Here is an 18442-nt window from a genome sequence, read left to right as displayed (position 1 = left end):
AGGGTCTTGGCAATCTTCTTCTAGCCTAGGCCATCTTCATGTAGAACAATTCTTTTTTTTCAGATCCTCAGAGTTCTTTGCCATGAGGTGCCATGTTGAACTTCCAGTAACCAGTATGAGAGAGTGAGAGCGATAACACCAAATTTAACAAACCTGCTCCCCATTCACACCTGAGACCTTGTAACACTAACGAGTCTCATGACACCGGGGAGGGAAAAAATGGCTAATTAGGCCCAATTTGGCCATTTTCACTTAGGAGTGTACTCTTTTTTGTTGCCAGCAGTTTAGACATTAATGGCTGTGTGTTGAGTTATTTTGAGGGGACAGAAAATGTACACTGTTATACAAGCTGTACACTCACTACTTTACATTGTAGCAAAGTGTAATTTCTTCAATGTTGTCACATGAAAAGATATGATAAAATATTTACAAAAATATGAGGGGTGTACTCGCTTTTGTAAGATAAATATATTTTTTTTCTCCCTTTTTTGGTTGGATATCTTTGAAATGAAAAAACGAACAAAGCATATATTTCTATAGTGTTTACTCCCCCATTTTCAAATCATCTAGTGCAGTGATCCTCAACTCCAGTCCTCAGGGCCCACTAACAGGCCAGATTTTAAGTATTACCTTGGGGAGATGCAGAATACTGCAATCAATGAGCAGAAAATTATATCACCTGGGATTTCAGTTATCTTGCAAACCTGGCCTGTTAGTGGGCCCTGAGAACCAGTGTTGAGTGACACCACAGAATGTGGAGGGACAGGCATTTATATGAAAAACCTTCTGTGCAGTTCCTGTCCTCAACCCCCATACTTGCCTGCACACAATCTCAATCCAGTGCTGTGCACAAGAGCATCTCTCTCTCTCTTTACTAGAGAGAGAGGCAGCAGCGAGTCATTGGCTCCAGCTGTTAATCACAGCCAGAAAATGGGGCCGAGTCAATGGACACCGAGCCCAGCATGGGAGCAAGCCCTCACGAGTGCCCACATAGCAAGCAACTTGTTATGGCGGGAACCTGGCAGAGTGCCAGTGGGGGGGGGGGGGTTGCTCTGTGCAAATTCACTGCACAAAGTATGACATGTGTTTACAAAAAATAAAAAAATTAACACTTTAGAATCACTAAAACATGATGAATTTTACTGGTTGCCATCTATCACTAGTTTTGTTGCAGTGCTGGAGAATGAGATGCATATACGTTTCCATGTAGGGAAACAACAGCACGTCAATATCTGATGCAAGCATTTCACTTTGATGTCTTCTGTGTTACATCAGCTTATCAAGAAAGCTTGATGAAGGTTGCATTGAAGCTTTGGTGATTATATTGTTGGTGAATTTCTTGCACAATGCTAGGTGTTGCTGAACAAAGCGAAGGCCTTCAATCTGCTGCAGGCAAAAGTATTTCCTCAGCCTCCTCTTCAAGTGATCTGAATGTAACATGGCTCCTTTGCATAAAGTCACAGGGACAGAGTCTGCAGCAGGGCCAATCCTTATGGACCCATGCCTGACCTACAAAAGGCACCAGAGTTTCCTCATTTCTAAGGCAACATCATAGTACAGGAGGGAGATGTTGAAACTAGATAGATAACGTTTGCCAAAGATGGTACAATTGTTATAGAGGGGAAACGCTGATAACGCGTAAGTGCTGCGATTTTAGTAGATTTGCGCATCTATTACCTTCTAGTGTATACTATGCCTCCTTCAGGCGGGAACTGGAACCCACACTGCATGCAGGCTGCCAGTTTTGGCAACAGCAAAGGCATCCAAGAAGTGGATGCAGATTGTATGGCTGCGTGACAAAATTTGACAAGGTTGTTGTGGGCAAGCACCCTCAAATGCTTAAAGTTTGCGTTCAGAGCCATGCAGCCGCTCCTACACAGCTATCAAATTTTCACAGACCACTATGACCATGTAGCCGCTGCATCCACTTCTAAAGCCTGGATGTCAGGCAGCATTCGCCCTGTGTGTACAGGGCTTAAAGTGATACTAAAGTCTTTTTGCCGAAAAATAAACGTTATATATACTTACCCGCTCTATGCAGAGGTTTTGCATACAACAGCCCCAATCCTCCTCCCTCTTTGGCTCTCCTGGCCCCTCTGCCCCCTGACAAGCAGCTTGCTATGGAGGCACCCGAACCAAGCCGCAGCTCTGTGTATCCATTCAGACACCGAGCCCCAGCTAGGACCCGCCCTCTCTCTCCTCATTGTCTCACAGACTGATTGAAAGCAGTGGGAGCCAATGGTGCTCTGCTGCTGTCTCAGCCAATGAGTAGAGTCCCAGAAAGGCAACATCACTGGATAGAGATGGGCTCAGGTAAGTATTATGGGGGCTGCTGCACACGGGTTTTTTATCCTACTGCATAGAATGCACTAGGATATATAAAAAAAACTTGCCTTTACAATCTTTTTAAAGGCTGCCTACACACTGTACAAGTAGCAGCATCTGTCTGAACGAGGCCTTTGGGCAAAGTTTGTTGAAAGGTCAGACCTCAGGTCAAGTCTATTATTGTATGCCTCCACTGGGGTGATTGAGCCTTTATTTCTTCTAACCACATTATCATAGAAACAGATATTAACCACTTGACCTCTGGAAGATTTGCCCCCTTTCATAACCAGGACATTTGTTGCATTACAGCAATGCGTTACTTTAACGGACAATTGCGCTGTCAATAATTGTAATTTCCACCCCCCACAAATAGAGCTTTCCTTTGGTGGTATTTGATCACCTCTGCGGTTTTTGGTTTTTATTTTTGTTTACAGCACAAAACAGACAATTTTGAAAAAGATTAGAATATATATATATATATATATATATATATATATATATATATATATATATATATATATATATATATATATATATATATATATATATATATGAAAAATAAAAAAACTTTCTGCTGTAAAACATACCCAATAAAAAAAAATGTTCATAGATGTAGGCCAATATGTATTCTGCTACACATTGTTGATAGAAAAAAAAATCCTAAGCATAGATTGATTGGTTTGCACAAAAGTTATAGCATCCACAAACTATGATATATATACTGGATTTTTTTTTTTTTACACTAGTAATGGTGCGATCAGCGACTTATAGTGGGACTGTGATATTGTGGTGGACATTCTGACACTAACTTTTTGGGACCCAGAGACACCAATGCAGTGATCAGTGCTAAAAATATGCACTGTCACTGTACTGACACTGGCTGGGAAGGGGTTAAAAAGCTATGGCGATCAAAAGATTAAATGTGTGCCTAGCCAGTGTTTTGGTGTACACTGTGTGCTGCTTTTACTAAGGGAAGTGATGGATTTTATTCCCTGCTTTGCAGCGAAAAAAAAACAAATTCCCCACCGACATGACAGAGCTCAGCCTTATTTATAGGAAGAGCTCTGTCCAGTGTGTCTTCCCGACAATCACCTATAGGCCACCACCCTCTCCTCTGATCGGCATCTGCTGTGTCTAATCACAGCACAGCCCGGTCGGCGGCGGCATGCACGCCCCCCCCCCCCCCCCCCCACCCAGAAGTGCCAGCGCAGCAGATCCACCTTGCATGTAAGCAATATGGTCAGCAAGAGGTTAAGGGGAAATCTGAAAATTTTAATTGGTCACCTGTCTCTCCAGGACAGGAGGTAAAGGGAAATCCTCCCAATAAGATACAGACAGCAAAAACAACCGGAAAGAAATTTAACCCCCCCCCCCCCCTACTCAAACAAAAAATGTTGGCTTTACATACTGTAACTGGGAAAAGGAAAAAGAAAAAAAAGAAGAATCTAGAAAACAATGGCGGCTGCCAGGTTTCTATAACTACAAGAAAAAAATGGAGCCTATTTAGGGAATACCAGTGCACACGGACCTAAGCTGGACTGTTGATGAATTCTTCAGTCAGTAATTCTCACCCCTTTCACTGATGATGCATAAAGATTCTGCTTATAAATATAAAAAACTATTGCTCATCGATTGTTCAGTAAATACTCATCTGTCACCAGACCAGAGTTTACAGGAAGTTAATGCACCAAATAGAAACACTTTCTATAGCCCTAAGGCAGTCATTTAGTTCAGCTGTATAAAGCTTGATTACTCCAAAGCTTGTTAAATTATACCTCCCATGGCATGCTAATAATTATGGGCTCCACAGATTACATAGAACAACAAATCTCACCTACAATTCTTTATGGCATAACCTTTCCTGGATGCATTGAAGGCCACTATTTTCTGTGATCACCCAAGATCTAGCTTATCAATTCAGTAGGAACTGTGAATTTCCTGAGTCATGAGGGTGAGTCATGAAGTGACTCATGCCTCAGAGATTTTACTAGTCTCCAGAAAATTCAGAGCTGTGATTTCTAACAAGACTTCCCCCTTGATCAAAGTGCTGCTAGTTCTGCATATTAATCTAAAATTAAAAAAACTTTAAAAAAAAAAATATATAGAATTCCTGTCTAAAGTAATTTCCTTTATTCTAGCAATGTGTGTGCGTCGTTTTTAGGCTCCATGCACACTAACATTTTTTAAGCGATGAGCAATTTTTTCTGCTCCTAGAAGCCAATAGTGTTATCCTAGGTTTCCATGCACGCTATTATAGGCCCCTTTCACACTTGTGCGACTTGGGACTGAAAAGTCACATGACAAGTTCAGATCTATGCGACTTCAAAGTAGCCCCTGCACTACAGTACTTTGGTCCGACTTTGATGCGTTTTGAGGTCCAGAGACCTCAAGATTACACAGGCATTGCTTCAAGTCCAGTCAAAGGTGTGACCGAGACCTAATGCTAGAAGCATTTTTCAAGCTTCAGTGCATGTATGAGCGGGGGGGGGGGGGGGGGGGGGAGTTTGTAGAGTTTTCCCAGTGGAAAAAACACAGTGGGGGCTCATGCACACTGCAGCAAAAAAATAAAAACACCACAAACCTGCTTTTACAGGCATTCAAGCTTTTATTTCTCTGCCTAAAAGCTTAAAAATACTCGTGCTCTTTCGCACATTTTTTTTTTCCAGAAACCTTCAACTCATTTTGTTTTGTTTTGCTTTGCTTTTTTGAGCTTTCACGCGTTTTTGGGCATATCCCTGTAAAAAGCCATTCTGTGCATGGACACATTGGCTAACATGGAGGGAGTTTCCAGGCAGTCCAAAGCCTTTAGGAGCAGCTTCTTTGAGATGGTGTATTATCAGCATTTTTTGAACTTACAAAAAATGCTAGTGTGCTCCAAATGGAGGTTCAATGCAGTTGTCAAGCCACAGAAAATCCCTCAATTGCAGATTATGGGGGGGGGGGGGGGGGGGGGGGGTCAGTGTCCACTCTGTTTTGCAAAAGATGTCCACTATGCCTGCGCCTTCTAGAGCCCCCACAGAGGATTTATTTCTTCCCAACTTTACCCAATCCTAAGGATAAAAGTTTCTGCTGGACAAACAATTTTTTTTGCAACCTGATTGATAAAACCATTAAAATGGCTGCATAAACCAAACATACAAGGCTATGTACAGCCAGCCTCATACCATAAACAGGTCAGGACATTAGTTGGGCAACCATAAATGAAAATATATATATTATGGAAGATGGGAAAAGAGATAATTTAAAAAAAAAAAAAAAAAAGAAGAAGGACGACAATGGTGTTTCAATCAGGCTCTAGCGTTCATTTTTCTAGTGAATGCCACCAGCTGATAAATTGCCAACAACTTTCCCCTCCCGCAAATGAACTTCAATGAAAGTTTTTTTTGAAAAAAGAAAATTATAAAAAACACACACACACACACACGCTAAAACCCATGTTTCATATTATAACCGATGGCTAATTAATGGTTGGTAATGAACTAAAGGGCTATAATTATATTATATAAATATATAAATATATATATATATATATATATATATATATATATATATATATATATATATATATATATATATACACACACATACATACACATACATACATATATATTGTATTAGTGTTGACCTTTTAAAATGAATATCATGAGTTTAAATAAATATGAACTTACTGTCGGCACCTTTAGCACAAGAGAAGCTCGAGAAAAATGCATCCCTTTAAGTTCTAAGCATGTCCTCACACTGGTCTGTTGCACTTCCGCATTTTGCTCAGTTAAAAATAAAAATGCACCTCCCTGTTGAAATGCAATAAAAACGCAGCAAGAATGCATCAATAATGCACCCGTGTTAGGTTTTTGGTGCAGTTTGAGGCAGGAAAAACATACCATAAGCACAGTAAAATCATGGCAAAATAGTGTGCGTTTTCGGCACCTTTTTGTCTATCGGCAAAATGTCAAAAACACTTTTTTCCCCACCAAAATGTCAGCGCATCTCTAGTCCCTACTTCACATGCATACAAACATCCACTGGGTCCAAATTAGACAGGAGCCACATCTTACTAGCATGTCTGGAGTGTGTGAGGAAACCAACACAAGCTCATTGAAATCATACAAACGACGCAGCTAGTGTCCTGGTTGGATTACGCCTCACTGCTGCAAGGCAAGAGGGTTAACTATTTAAGCCTAGTACACATGATCAGAAAAACGGACGAAAAACATGGCTTTCGAAGCAATCGTGCGATAGATAGAATTGGTATCGTACGATACCAGATTGTGCTATTTTCATTTAATCCGTACAGTTTTCTTTTGGGGACAAAAAAAAAAAAGATTTGGAAGAGCAATGCATACTTGGAAACAAAAGAATACATTACATCACTTCCAAAGTTGTATTCTGTACAGAGGGCTGAATTCAAAGACACCCCAAAAATCAAAGGAGAAATGAGGCAGCAGACTAGTCTATTTTGCTGAAATTTCATTGCAGAAACTCAAAATGGTGCTCCGTTTGTACGGCCCCCACATGCTTGTATGCATGCCTGATGTCAGGGCATGCTCCTCATTAGACCATGGATGGTGGCCTGGGGTATTTCCTCCCAGATCTGGATCAGGGCATCACTGAGCTCCTGAACAGACTGAGGAGCAACCTAGCAGCGTTGGATGGACCAAAACAACGTCCCAGAGATGTTCTATTGGATTTAGGTCAGGCAAGTGTGGGGGCCATTCAATGGTATCAATTTCTTCATTCTCCAGAAACTGGCTGCATACTCTTGCCACATGAGGCCGAGCATTGTCATGCACCAGGAGGAACCCTACGCACCAGCATAGTGTCTGACAAAGGGTCCAAGGATTTCATCCTGATACCTAATGGAAGTCAGGGTGCCATTGTCTAGACTGTAGAGGTCTGTGCATCCCTCCATGGATATGCCTCCACAGACCATCACTGACCCACAATCAAACTGGTCATGCTGAATGATGTTACAGGCAGCATAACATTATCAGGGCTTCTCCAGACCCTGTCACGTCTGTCACATGTGATCAGGGTGAACCTGCTCTCATCTGTGAAAAGCATAGGGCGCCAGTGGCAGACATGCCAATTACGGTATTCAATGGCAAATGCCAATTGAGCTCCACAGTGTCACACAGGGCCCACTAGAAGACGATGGGCCTCAGGCCACCCTCATGGAGTCTGTCTCTGATTGTTAGGCCACTGGTGGGAATGTCTCTGATCTGCTCAAGGTAATTTTGTAGGGCTCTGGCAGTACACATCCAGTTCCTCTTTGCACAAAGGAACAGATACTGATCCTGCTGATGGGTTAGGAACCCTCTATGGTCCTCTCCAGCTCTCCTAGAGAAGCTGCCTGTCTCCTGGATTCTTCTCCATGCTCTTGCTACTGTGCTTGGAGACAGAGAACCTTCTGGCAATAGCACATATGCCATCCTGGATGAGTTGGACTGCCTGTGCAACCTCTATAGGGTCCAGGTATCTCCTCATGCTACCAGTAATGACACTGACCCTAAACAAATGCAAAACTAGTGAAAAACAGTCAGAAAAGATGAGTGGGGAAAAAAATGTCAGTGACCTCTACCTGTAAACTGCACAGCAACTACACTGTAAGTACAGTGATTTTTGCTTTACAGGATTAAATAGAATAGTCTTAGATTGCGGCAAAGAGCAGGTTTGGAGTTAGTTTTTGACTGAACTTATCCTTCACTTAGCCAATCAGGAGAAATGGGTGGGGGACGAACGGCAACTGAGCTCAGGTGCCCCCATAGCAAGCTGCTTGCTGTGGGGGCACTCGATAGGAGGGAGGGGCTAGGAGCAGCAACGAGGGACCTGAGAAGGAGAATCTGGGCTGCCCTGCACAAAACCAACTGCACAGAGGAGGCAAGTATAACATGTTTGTTATTAAAAAATAAACCCTTTACAATCCCTTTAAAGAGGAAGTCAAAAAAAAAAAAAAAAAAAAAAAAGAGAAAAAAAAAAGCCCTGTAAAGAGAAAGGCATAATGAGCTAGTATCGCATACTAGCTCATTATGTAGTAACCTTAAAACAAAGCCCCCGCCGTGCCGCCACCTCAGCGACAGGACGGCGACATGTCCTGCTTCCGGGTTCGCGTCCTCCGGCCATCTGATTGGCCGGAGGCGCGATTACATCACTCCCGCGCCTGCGCACGGGAGCCGCCGTTCACGGCACTGAGCTCTGAAGGAACGGTACGGGCGGCCGTTCCCCAGAGCGCCTGCGCCGATGACGTCATCGGCAGTTTGCACTGTAAATATCTCCTAAACGGTGCAAGTTTGGGAGATATTTATAGCACCTATAGGTAAAAGTTATACAAGTGGGTTTACAACCTCTTTAACTGTGCCTAATCAGAACCTTTCTATCTTTAAAGTATAACTTAAAGCAAAACTTTGCATTTTTCGTTTTGGATAGAGTGGAGGGGCATTAGAACATATGTCCGTTTGTATTGCTATTGTGCCCCCCTTAAGGGGATTCACCCTATTTGTCCCGTTTACCATCATTGAAATTCTAAGAAAATCACAAATTTTGAGTTGTCCCCAGAAAAGTAATAGAGGGGAAATCTTCCAATGGGGATACTAGTTCTGGTGACCTTGGGGTCTCCAAGGAATTTCCTTACTTTTAAGGGATTTCTCCTCACTTCCTGTTTGGCTATGGCATAGGAAGTGAAGAGAAATTTCCCAAAAAAATAATAATTTGACAGCAGTTATAACCCTCCTCTGCTCTATTTAAAAATGGTGTTCAGTTCTACTTTAATTCCTCCTTAAGAAAAGTAAATGTATTTCCTCTGCCTTGGTATCAGGTGCGGCAGTTTTGAGATTATCTAAAGTACAGTGCCTTTTCTAATCTCACAAAATTTTAAATGTTTTAATAAATAAAAAGTGCGCTTCTCACAGTTTTCCTTGCTGGACAGGAAGCTGTACCGGATTACCAGCAAGGCTCTCTTGTTCTACTGCATCTACCCTGCCTGAAAATTTCTCTGTCAGCCTGGAAGGGGCGGCAGCTCTGACATGAGGAAGCAAAGTTCTGCTCCTCCACCAGGATGGAAATCTCAAAACAGCGCAGAGCAAGGTATAGCAATTCAGAAGTAGAGAAGAGGAGTTGCAGGGAGATCTTCTTTAAAAGCACAACTACAGTCAAACAAAAAGCCAAATTCATATACCGGTATGTGAAACCTTAACTTGCTAAACGGACTTGTAATTCTGTTCAGTTAGGCTTAGTACAAGCCTCTCACACAACAGTGTCGGTACACACACACCTGCGATGCAGGAACCCTGCGAACCCGCTGCGGGTTCCCACATCGCACTCAACTCGTAGGCAGTTCACACTGGGGGTGTCAATACAAAGTTAGCGACACCCTCAGAGCAGTTTGCATACTGCACTGGCAGTGCAGACATGAAATCGGATCACATAGGTGTGAACACCCATGTGATCAGATTCTGGTGCGGACCAAAAAAAAAAAAAAAAAAAGGGTCCTGTGTGACTTTGGTCCGAGTGAGCTGCGAATTCAGCCATACATTCTGTATAGCTGAATTCACAATGCACAGACATCGCATGTGATTTGCAGAGCAGTGCGCTATGAATCACATACATGTGAACCGGGACTTAGACAGGAAAATAGTTCTACTTCCTTGTTCCTCTTGGCAGCTTCCCTTGCCCACACACCTCCAGCTTGCCCACTGAACTATTAATAAGTATTATTGCACTGCTGATTCAGTATCTGACGAAAAAGATGGGGAAACATTGTGAAGTTACATACCAAATTCCAAATATTGGGAGTGACTTTCCTGATTGTGCAATGTGGCAGAACTAGTAGATAACTTCTAAATCTGACTATACAACACACATTTTATTAACCACTTCCCGCCCGACCTATAGGCGTTTGACGTTGGGAAAGTGGTTGCATTATCCTGACCGGACGTCATACGACGGCGGCAGGACAATGCGCTCTGCGCGCCCATGGCAATCGGTGATGCGAGGTGTCAGTCTGCCTCCCCGCATCTCCGATCTCAGATGCCTAAAAAATTTGTTGTAAAAGACCACCCTGCTTTAGATGTGCTGCAAGTGGCATTGTGGAAGGGGGAGAGGGCAGAGTGACAGAAGAGCGCAGTTTGCCACTTCTACTTTCACTTTGCCATCACAGCCTGAGGGTGAGATCTGCAGTGGAGAAAAATCAGGTCTTCTGCCCATCCAGACAAAGCTGTGCCAGGCTGACAGAGCTGTTTAAATACAAGTGTGGATGGACAGAAATATAAATCCTGTGGTAAGTAAAACCGTTGCCATAAGTACATTAATGTCATAATGTTGAACCCTGGGCAAAACATTAAGTTTCAAGAGTAGTAGAACCTATGTCAATTTGTTGTATTTATTTCCGTTAGGAGATCTCTTCCAACAATAAAAAGATAAAAAAAAAGTAATTTCTGCCAATATGTTCTTCAATTATAAAGAATTTCCCTTATTTTCTGAACTGTAAAGCAATGAACTTACACATCAACAAATTCAATTCTTGAAATGCTCATGTACCCAAAAAGGTACATGGGGGGGGGGGGGGGGGTTATTTGCCATCTTTTCCCAAATGAGAAAAAGCACTCACCCAACTTAATCTAGCAACCACTGTCACTTGGACTGAACGTGATAAGATGCCACTGGTTTGTTTAGAAAATTTATTCAAGGCTGGCATATGTCTGTAAAACTTTATTTTTCAGGGTTATCCTCATAACCATGGCAACAAAGAACATAACAGCACCAAATAAAACATAAAAACATTTATTAAAATGTACAAAATCCAACATAGATGAGAGAAAAAAAAAACTGCCTTGGGAAGTTATGGATTACATAGCTTTGTCCTTATATGACCGCTGATTATATTCAGATAAGAACTTTTCTGATACAATACTGACTTCTTCAGGACCAATGTAAAATATTGAAAATATTGTTCAGCATATGCAGAGATCTTTATGCAGATGGTATCTTTTTTTTGTTAATTAACAAAAAGAAAAAAAATATATCCACCCAAGAGCAATAGAAAAAGGAACAATACTGCAAAGCTGGCATTGTGGCCTCTCGTCAAATTCACAGTGCTGGAACCCGATGAACAGGTCCAGACACTGCTAATAGGATGTCAACCCCTTTTCATCAGCAGAAAGGGGAGTAATCTTTAAAGAGGAGCTGCAGTTACACACTTGTAGCTATAAAAAGCGTAAACTCACCTGTCCCAGGATAAAGCGATGTGCTTACTCCTGCCGTTCTTTCCATTGGCATTCTGTTCCCGGCATCTCAACTGCGGGCGCCTGTCCGACAGATCGCGGCTTCACAGCCAAGTGTTCACTGCACAAATGTGCAAGCTGTTCTGCTTTTTGTGCATGGTCCCGCAGTGTTCTGGGACCTGTGACGTGTGCCAGAAGACTGAGGAGAAGGGGAGGAGAACTTCTGCTCAGATCACTGAGCAGAAGTGTGTACCTGTCAAAACAAGATACCTACACCCGCCCCCATCCCCCCCAAAAAAAATGTGCCACCATGTAAAGAGGGGGGGGGGGGTTAAAGCAGAACTTCCTCTTTTTGGTGGATGTCTGCTTTAAGCTGGCTATCGACATACAGGGCTCAACAGGAGACATCCGGATGCCCCGATTCTCACTAAAACGTGTGGATTAAGTCATTTCCTGCTGTCCGCTATTATATTCTGACAGCCACACCATCCATGGCTGTTAATATATTCAATCATTGACCAACTTTGGCTGCTTTTATCAAGTAAGCCACTATCACGTCACTCCCACGCAGGGTGGATGAAAATCGATTTTTTTTTTATTTAAATCAGATTTTTTATCATCAAATTATTTTTAATAAAATGCTTTTGGAGTAGAAATAAGATAGTTTTCTATTTAAGATGCATTAAATTAGTTTATTCAGCATGAAATAGAGCTTGGTTATGTAGCAGGAGGCTGTATATTCTAGGATAACATGCACTGCATTGATGTATTCACACATTTTCACAGTAACCATGAGATAAAACAAAGTTGAGGAATATTCCTTTACCCCCCACTGTTTTGCAAATATAAGTACATTACAAACTGTATGATTGAATCGGTTCCGATATCACTGTTTTACTAACCAGACAGCTTAATATTCTAAAAGCCGGTTCACACTGAGGCGATCCGACTTCGGGGGGCGACCTGTGAAGTCGCGTGCACCGTGACTTTGGCGCGACTTGCAGGGACTTCACATAATGAAGGTCTATGCAAGTCGCTCCCAGGTCGCCCCAAAGTAGTACAGGACCCTTTTTCTAAGTCGGAGCAACTTGTGTCGCTCCTATTAGAATGGGTCCTGTACTACTCATTGGACCGCGACTTGTCAGGCTGACAAGTCGCGCTAGTCTGAATGGGCTCTAAATGGGAAACCTTAATTTTGTTTGCAAATAATAAAGATTCCAACTACCAGCAAGTCCTCACATTTAAAGAGCACCTCTCATTTCAGATCCCATCATGGAAGCGCCTGTTAGCCGCCATGCCCCCCACCTTAAAGAAAAAGGAACGGCTGCACTCCAGATGAGGTTTTTTGACTGGACATCCCAATGTGACAATAATGACAAGGTAGACGCATTTCACACACTACAATGTTGTGTCACTGCCCCATCACAAGCCGTCCCATTAAAGTGAATGGGACTGTCAGTGAGTCAACAGCGGGTCAGAGACGCCAGTTGCCCTTTAAAAATTATGATTTAAATCAAATCCACCCTGCTCCCACGCATGCACACAGGAATCACTGCATAGTGCTCTCTGCACTGACAGCACATTCCAGGTACCCTAAATGCAAAGCTACTGTGCATGCACCAATGTCTCCCACTATAGCCACTATGAAAAACTTCTAAAGCGCAAGCGTAGAAGATATTTGCAGCACCTACAGGTAAGACTTCGTATTAGCTTACCTGTAGGAACAGGTTAAGAAGACGACTTTACTACCAAAGGCTTTGCCTACACCTGACCGTACTGAAATCACCAGAATTATGGCAACACACAGAATGGGCTTGCGATGCCATTATTAATGGCACCTCAAACAGTGCAATTTTGCCATGACTGAACTTAAAACAAAAACGTGCTAAAACTGCAAGGGGGGGGGGGGATAAATAAAATTGCACTGTGAAATGCTCCTGGCTCTGTGCCATAATTTGGTACACAAACTTGTTTGAAGCCCCATTACAATGAAAGGTGCCACTCCAAGAACATACCACAAAAACGGTTAAAAAAAAAAGGAAGAACTATCGCTGCACTAGGTGTGAATGGAGCCTTAGATGGCAGCTTCTTTGGGTGCAGGGGGGATAGGAAGTATTAGCTCTGTTTTACATAAACAATGAAAAAGGGGGCAAAAAAAAAAAAAAAAACACACCCGTTAAAAATAAATGTATACACCATATACTCAATAATATAAGAGCAAAACCACACTGCAGTAAATTCATCTACAAAAAAAAAAAAGCATTAAACCCAAAACTAACTTTTTTTGGCTCTTTCCCTATTTTCACTTGGTGATCTGGCCAGTAACGCACCTCCTGTACCGCCATCTTGGGAAACCATCAGCCTTCCAGCTCCACAGCTAGTCTCCTATGAATCAAGCTGCAAATGGGCCAGCTTGTGGGCGGCAGGGGGGGGGGGGTGTGGCTGGAAGGAGAGGGGTGTCCGAACTTCCAGGGGGGGGGTCCGAACTTCTCAGGTGTTGGTGCCGCCATCTTGGCCAAGGGAATCCTTAGCCAACCTTTGCAGCTCCACAGCCATTTTTCTACTTTGCTTGCGCAAATAGGGCTGCCCTCTGTGAATGGGTAAACTGGGGTAGGAGAGGGTTTGCCGTGACGAACTGAGCCGGAAGTGGGAGCAGGTACCTGCTGCCCCCCAAAAGGTTCCAAATGTGGAAGCGGAAGGGAGGCAGACAAGCAGAGCTTCCCCTTAAAGGTGGAGCACTGCTTTAAATGTTTCTCATCCCTATAACTGTAAGCTTACTGGCCAGATCAGCAGATGAAATATAAGAAAGCCCAAAAAAGAAAACAAGGCAGCCGTCACATCTAATAATTGTTAAGCTGCAATATAATCAATGTTTGCTCCACTTTAACCCCGAACACTGGTCATCGCTGACACACAATCAGATGTTTAATGAGAAAAATACATTGGACATAACATGTTACAATGGGTCACAATGGCAGAGACATGATTTAGGAGCCCAGTAGAGATACAAGGAAAGCTGGATACATCTACAAAGCACAGCTGCAGTGATACCTCTTCTATTTACAAAATAACTTTATTTATAATAAACAGTAGAAGACAGGAAACATGGAAAAGCTTTAGTAATAGCAGACAACCAGTACAGTGAGAACACGATGCATACATGGCTAGCTTAGTCATAACAAGCACAATAGTCTCTTCCGTTGCTGTGTCTTGGTAATGGCCCAGATGTACGCTATCTGCGTAATCGTCAGAGAACATCCGGAGAACGTTACGTAATCGGCGTAGCTTTTACTTTCCGCTCTTTGCTACAAGACATTACGCTAAGTCCGTAACTGTCTCCGCCCATTCCAGGAGAAGAGCTGGGTAGCTCCGCCCACTCCTTCGCGTAAACTGCGTAAACAGGGAAACCAGCCTCTCCTCACGTAAACAGCACACCTCCCGCCAACATACAAGCGGCTTCCATGCCAAGAACCCCTGCAGTACCTGGCCGACCTTTCTTACCGGCCGCACTGAGAAAAACCAGACCGGACACCAACACACTACTGTGCAAAAAAGCCTATTCACATATAAAAGTTACGCAAACTACGTAACCGCGGGGCTTTCCCGGCAATGGCAGCATTGTACGCCTCGCCCCGGCACACCGACCTTTCCTTAACGCCTTGGAAAGAATTCACAAGCACAATGTACGAAAATAGCGTAGCGGCTTCCCCAGAAATTACGTAACTCCTCCCCTCCCACCAAACTCCCTTGGTTACGCAATGCGGGCCCGGCGTATCCCGCATTCGTGCATAGGTTAGGCTCGCGGGCCCGGCGCTCACCTTCGAGGCCTCTTCCGGAGGCGGAGAGACTTAGCGACTGTGCGGAGGATCCGGTCCCTGGCACGAACAACCACAGACACGGGACGGCGGAACGATCACCGATAGGGATTAATGGAGACGCACCGAGAGCGCACTCCCTCGGCTCCTTCCTCACACAGCGCCGCCGCGACGCACCGTGACGTCACACGCATATTCTCACGTCGGGCCGGCCCCGCCCCGGTTTCTTTTCTCCTTTAGTGCGCGTGCTCCGAAGAATATAAGTCCCGCCCTGTGAGCGACTCTGTCGTGAGAAACAGAAAGCCACGCCCCCTCTGCATCAACTCATGCCCTGTGTAATGTGTACGGTTAGGTTTCGTTTTGAGGCAGCAGCAATGGAGAAGCCAGGAGTGGAGAAGGCAGTACTTGATGCCATTAAGAAATAATTAGGAATTAATGGTAATGCAAGCGTAAAGCACGTTCCAGGAATGCACACAGAAACACACATGTGCGCAGGATCCCGGGACACGCAGCCATGGGGCTTATGCATACGGGAAGTGGTCATTTGTAAGCTTTACCCCTTCAAATGCAGTAAATTGTGATTGCGAGCACAATTCGTTCTGGCAACATGCTTTTAATCTAAAGTACTCGTATATCAAAGCAAATTTCCCTAGAGGAAATAATGGAAACTCAGATGATTCCTTCCACAACCATTTATTCATAAGTCCTTCAGTTTATAGTCCATATAAAAAGATTATAGAAATGTGACTTCAAGGCAACTTCAGGGAATGCCCGGATAATCTTCCTGTAATGTCAGATCCAAATCACATCAATTAAGATGAGGATCCGACTTAGGGCTCATGCACACTGCAGCTAAACAAAAAAAAAAGCTATACTATTAAAGCTATTTATAGGCATTTGAGGTTTAATTTTAGCTTGAAGCTTGTACTTTTCTCTTATGTCCTCCGACAGTCGCCGCCCATTCACACAGTCTTCACTTATGGGGTATTGACTTCATCTCCACAGGAGTTTCTAGGCATAAGACTTGTAAAAGAACAATAAATCTACACAGTCACAACCATGGGGGCTGTCCTACGAGTCCAATACCCCCCTGCAATAGCCATCCCAATTCAGTTGTCTTCTACCTAGCTTAGGAGTGGATAGGCTTCCCTGTACTGAGGCTACAGTCTCAGCCTTCCTCTTTTTCTTTATGATTTATTTTCTGGAAATGTCATTTTTCTTTACATTGCTAGCTGTTTATTTTCTCAGTGCTAGTTAGTTGGATCTTCGGATGAAGACGGCATTTGCGGAGCTGGGAATCGGACTAACCGTCCTGGTTCTCCAGGACAGAGGGTCAGATGGAATCCCAGCCAGCCATCGAGCATTTTGCAGGCTATGTGTTCGCCCTGGCCTCATAAACGACCCATCCCTGTCCATCAGGGATACAGCCAGGTGAGGTGGCTACCTCACCGGACACAGCATAGGTTCGTCCGTGCATTCCTAGTGTCCTGCGTTTTTGGCTGGCGGCACTCCCCTGCCATCTGAGGGCGGGCGGTTTCCCGCTTGATATGAGGCACCCCACGCCATCGGGTACAGGTAAGTACATTCTATGTGGGGCCTCTGTCTGGGGTCGACAGTCCATGTGTGTCTGTGGTGTCCCCTGTGTCTGTGCGTTTTTTGGGCTCCCTGTCCCGGTCCCTGCGGGGTGCTTTTCCCTCACAGCAGCACTGTGTGTGGTTTTTGGGGGTCCCTCTCCTAAATGTCACTTAGGGTGCTTGGGGATGCTGACACATGCGGCGACCGCTGCGTGGTAAAATACCGCCGGTCCGCCATTTTTAATGCGGGCAGCATGTCTGGCTTCACTGTGGGCGCTCTTACAGCATGCATGTAATGTATTTTCGCGCCTTGCGGCGCCATCTTGTGTGTGGCAAAGCGATCGTTCCTAGCACATGTCGGCGGCCATCTTGCCGAAGCCTCCCATTAGTTTTCATAGGCATCCATTTTCCCGTGGCCTGCAGCCTGGTTCAGCCTCCAGTGGTGACATCACTTCCTCCTTTCTCACAGGAGAGTCCGAAGAAGCTGGTAACACTTTATGGGATTCTGTCCTGCTGTTCTTTTTCCTGCCCTGCCTTGTGCATTTTTCCTGGTCAGTTTTGTCCCTGTGGGGGCTCTGTATATCACAGTCTTATAGCGGTGTGCGGGGGAGGGGTCCGCAGCGCACTTAAAGGGCCAGTTTAAAAATAAATAAAAACATTTCTTTTCTAATACGGAATCCCAGGACAGCAAATTCCCACCAGCTTTGGTGGGGGATTCAGGGTCCACTGCATCCTCTAACCAGACTGATTTGGCTGCTATTTTGGCAACTTTCGTGTCAAAAATGGATGTGCTGATGTCTGAACGTGCTGCTAGGAAAAGGCCTAGGATTTCCTTTTCTTCTGATTCTGAGTGTGACATGGTTGCTGTAGGTAGCGTGGCTCTTTCAGGGTCTCGCTCTTCTCAGGACCCGCAAGAGTCTGAGGGGGAGGTGGAGGTCGCAGGGGTGGATGAATCCCCCCCTGGATCGCCCGAGGAACGCGCAGCTATGGATGAGTTGATCCTAGCAGTGAAGGAAACACTGCATTTGGAGGATGAGCCCACTCCTCCGGACCCCCTGACACCCTGCTACCCGCCTCACCTGACACCCTGCTACCCCCCTCACCTGACACACTGTCCCCCCACCTGACACCCTGCTGCTACCCCCCATCACCTGACACCCTGCTACCCCCGTCACCTGACACCCTGCTACCCCCCGTCACCTGACACCCTGCTACCCCCCGTCACCTGACACCCTGCTACCCCCCCCACCTGACACACTGTCCCCCCACCTGACACCCTGCTACCCCCCACCCGACACCCTGCTACTCCCTCTCACCTGACACCCTGCTACCCCCTCACCTGACACAATGCTTGCTACCCCCCACCTGACACCCTGCTACCCCCCACCTGACACCCTGCTATCCCCCACCTGACACCCTGCTACCCCCTCTCACCTGACACTCTGCTACCCCCCTAACCTGACACACTATCCCCCCACCTGACACCCTGCTACCCCCCTTCTGACACCCTGCG

General features: G+C 44.7%; 1 protein-coding gene across 3 annotated transcripts in view; it reads right to left on the bottom strand.

Moving 5' to 3' along the window:
- Window positions 1–15549, bottom strand: part of BRD4 (bromodomain containing 4) — a gene marked incomplete at its 5' end in the record, with an annotated part of 147882 nt that extends 132333 nt beyond the window's left edge. For 2 of the 3 annotated variants that reach the window (XR_014225194.1, XR_014225195.1), the window contains one exon: window positions 15359–15498. Coding sequence is in view for 1 of the 3 variants with exons in the window: in XM_082255235.1 (XP_082111361.1) it covers window positions 15482–15549 (68 nt within the window). Of the gene's footprint in view, window positions 1–15358 lie in introns of all 3 variants that reach the window. The other variant, XM_082255235.1, reaches the window with a different exon arrangement.
- Window positions 15550–18442: the final 2893 nt, after the last annotated feature.

The sequence above is a fragment of the Pelophylax lessonae genome (genome assembly GCF_965119305.1).
Source record: "Pelophylax lessonae genome assembly, chromosome: 4".
Taxonomy (NCBI): Eukaryota; Metazoa; Chordata; class Amphibia; order Anura; family Ranidae; genus Pelophylax; species Pelophylax lessonae.
Note: the sequence above shows the minus strand (reverse complement) of the source record. Positions and strands in the feature narration are given on the sequence as shown.